The 1,825-nt window shown below is 38.9% G+C and overlaps 1 protein-coding gene across 1 annotated transcript; it reads left to right on the forward strand.

Moving 5' to 3' along the window:
- LOC105635908 (F-box family protein) lies at positions 1–1,283 on the forward strand. Its single transcript, XM_012219042.4, has one exon. The coding sequence runs from the start codon at positions 63–65 to the stop codon at positions 1,104–1,106; it is 1,044 nt and encodes a 347-aa protein (XP_012074432.1). The 5' UTR covers positions 1–62; the 3' UTR covers positions 1,107–1,283.
- The last annotated feature ends 542 nt before the right edge of the window (positions 1,284–1,825 follow it).

Raw genomic sequence — 1,825 nt, forward strand, 5'->3', positions numbered from 1 at the left:
ATCAAACCTTTATTTTGATATTTTTCTCTTTGGACAAGAACCTTTGAAAAAAGCTACTAAAAATGGCTTCCTCCTTTGAACCACCGTCGCCACTGTTTTCTTCCACCGCCGAAACAACCACCGTTTCCTCCTCAATCGCCGACATTCATCCAGATATTCTCCAATCGCATATCCTCACACGTCTAGATGGCCCCACCCTTGCCTCCACCGCTTGCGCCACCACGGAGCTCCATTCGCTCGCTTCCCAAGAGGATTTATGGACTAATATTTGTCTCTCCACGTGGCCTTCTACTGACATGCCACGTCTGCGCCAAGTAATTTCTTCTTTCCCCAATGGTCCTCGCTCCTTCTTCTCCGCTTCCTTCCCTCTCCTGACCGTTAACGAGAATCCCGCCACTTCACTGGTCAGCCGTGACCGTCCATCAGAACTTATCTCCGCCGTTGATATTTATTACCGTCACGAGCTTATTTTCAGTAGAGTTGTGGAGACAAAGACGGAGTCCGGATGGTTCCGGTGCTCGCCGTTTAGGATCGACATGCTTGACCCAAAGGACACGTGTCCAACTCAGATACCACATCCGGAAACAGAAGACGATCGCCGGAAGTTGGCCGAGGAGTTCACTTTAAGTTGGATTTTGATCGACTCAGCCGGACGGCGAGCTATGAATCTTTCAAGTCATAAGCCAGTGTCGGTGCAGAGACATTGGTTGACCGGTGAGGTGCATGCGCGGTTTGCTTCGATTTTGGTGGGCGAGAAAGGATCAGCATCGGAGTTTGTGCAGTGTGGAATTCTGGTGACGTGCGGAGGAGGGAGTGAGAGAGGAGGAATGCACGTGAGGGAAGTGAGCCTGCAAGTGGAGGACATGGATGGAATGTTCATGAATGGGAAAGATAGTTTGGGAATTTTGAATAGTTCATTTGAGGGCAAGAAAGGAATTAAGGGAAGAAAGGAAGAGGAAGGAAAGAAAAGGTACGAGGAATTTTTGGAAATGAAGAGAGGGAGGAAAGAAAGAAAATTGCGGACTGAAAGTACATTAGACATTCTGTGTGTGACTTTTGGGGTCTTAATCTTTGCCTCTCTTGGATTATTTGTTTTATTTAGATAAAAAATGCAGCCTGAAAACTTTCTTTTTTCTTTCTTTTTTTTTTTTTTTTTTTTTTTTTTTTTTTTTTGTTTCAATTCAAGTATACATGAGTGAAAAAGAAAATTGTACTTACAAAAATTCATATCTGATTTATATATTGTTTGTTTGATGAGAAGCAAATTTTATATTATCAAAGAAAAAAGGGTGCTGTTTTACGTAATTTAATGCAAAAAAATAATATCATTATAATTATTTTTGTTGTTATAGTTGAAAGATTGGATATTTATTTATTTATTTGATTTCATAATGGATGAGTTAGAGTTGAAAGTCAGAAGTAACATTAATGTGGGATGTTTGGTATGAAAGCATAAATGGTGGGGCTGTTAAGTCAGAAAGATGTTGAAAATTAATATTGCAGCCGTTGTTGATGTGTTGAAAAACTGGATTGAAGAAGTTGTGGTGAATAATAATAATTGCACTCTTTGGAGCCAAGGACCGATTAAGAAATATTTTATCAATGGAAGTACTTCATTGATAATAATTTGCTCACTAAATTATAACTTAGTAGTAAGTGCATATATGACTTGACAATAGTTCTAAGTTCGAATTCCCTTTCCGATACTAAAAAGAACATTAATAATTTAATAGGAGTAAAAAGGTAAAAATTCAATAGAGAAAATTTAAATTAATTATAATTAGATTGTCTGGTTGGTTTTCTAATCAGCATGAAGAGTAAAAAA

The sequence above is a fragment of the Jatropha curcas genome, chromosome 2 (genome assembly GCF_041381405.1).
Source record: "Jatropha curcas cultivar XTBG-Jc1 chromosome 2, XTBG_Jcur_1.0, whole genome shotgun sequence".
NCBI classification, from domain to species: domain Eukaryota; kingdom Viridiplantae; phylum Streptophyta; class Magnoliopsida; order Malpighiales; family Euphorbiaceae; genus Jatropha; species Jatropha curcas.

Coding starts and splice junctions, on each gene's coding strand:
- LOC105635908 (XM_012219042.4), top strand. CDS start 63: ATGGCTTCCTCCTTTGAACCACCGTCGCCACTGTTTTCTTCCACCGCC.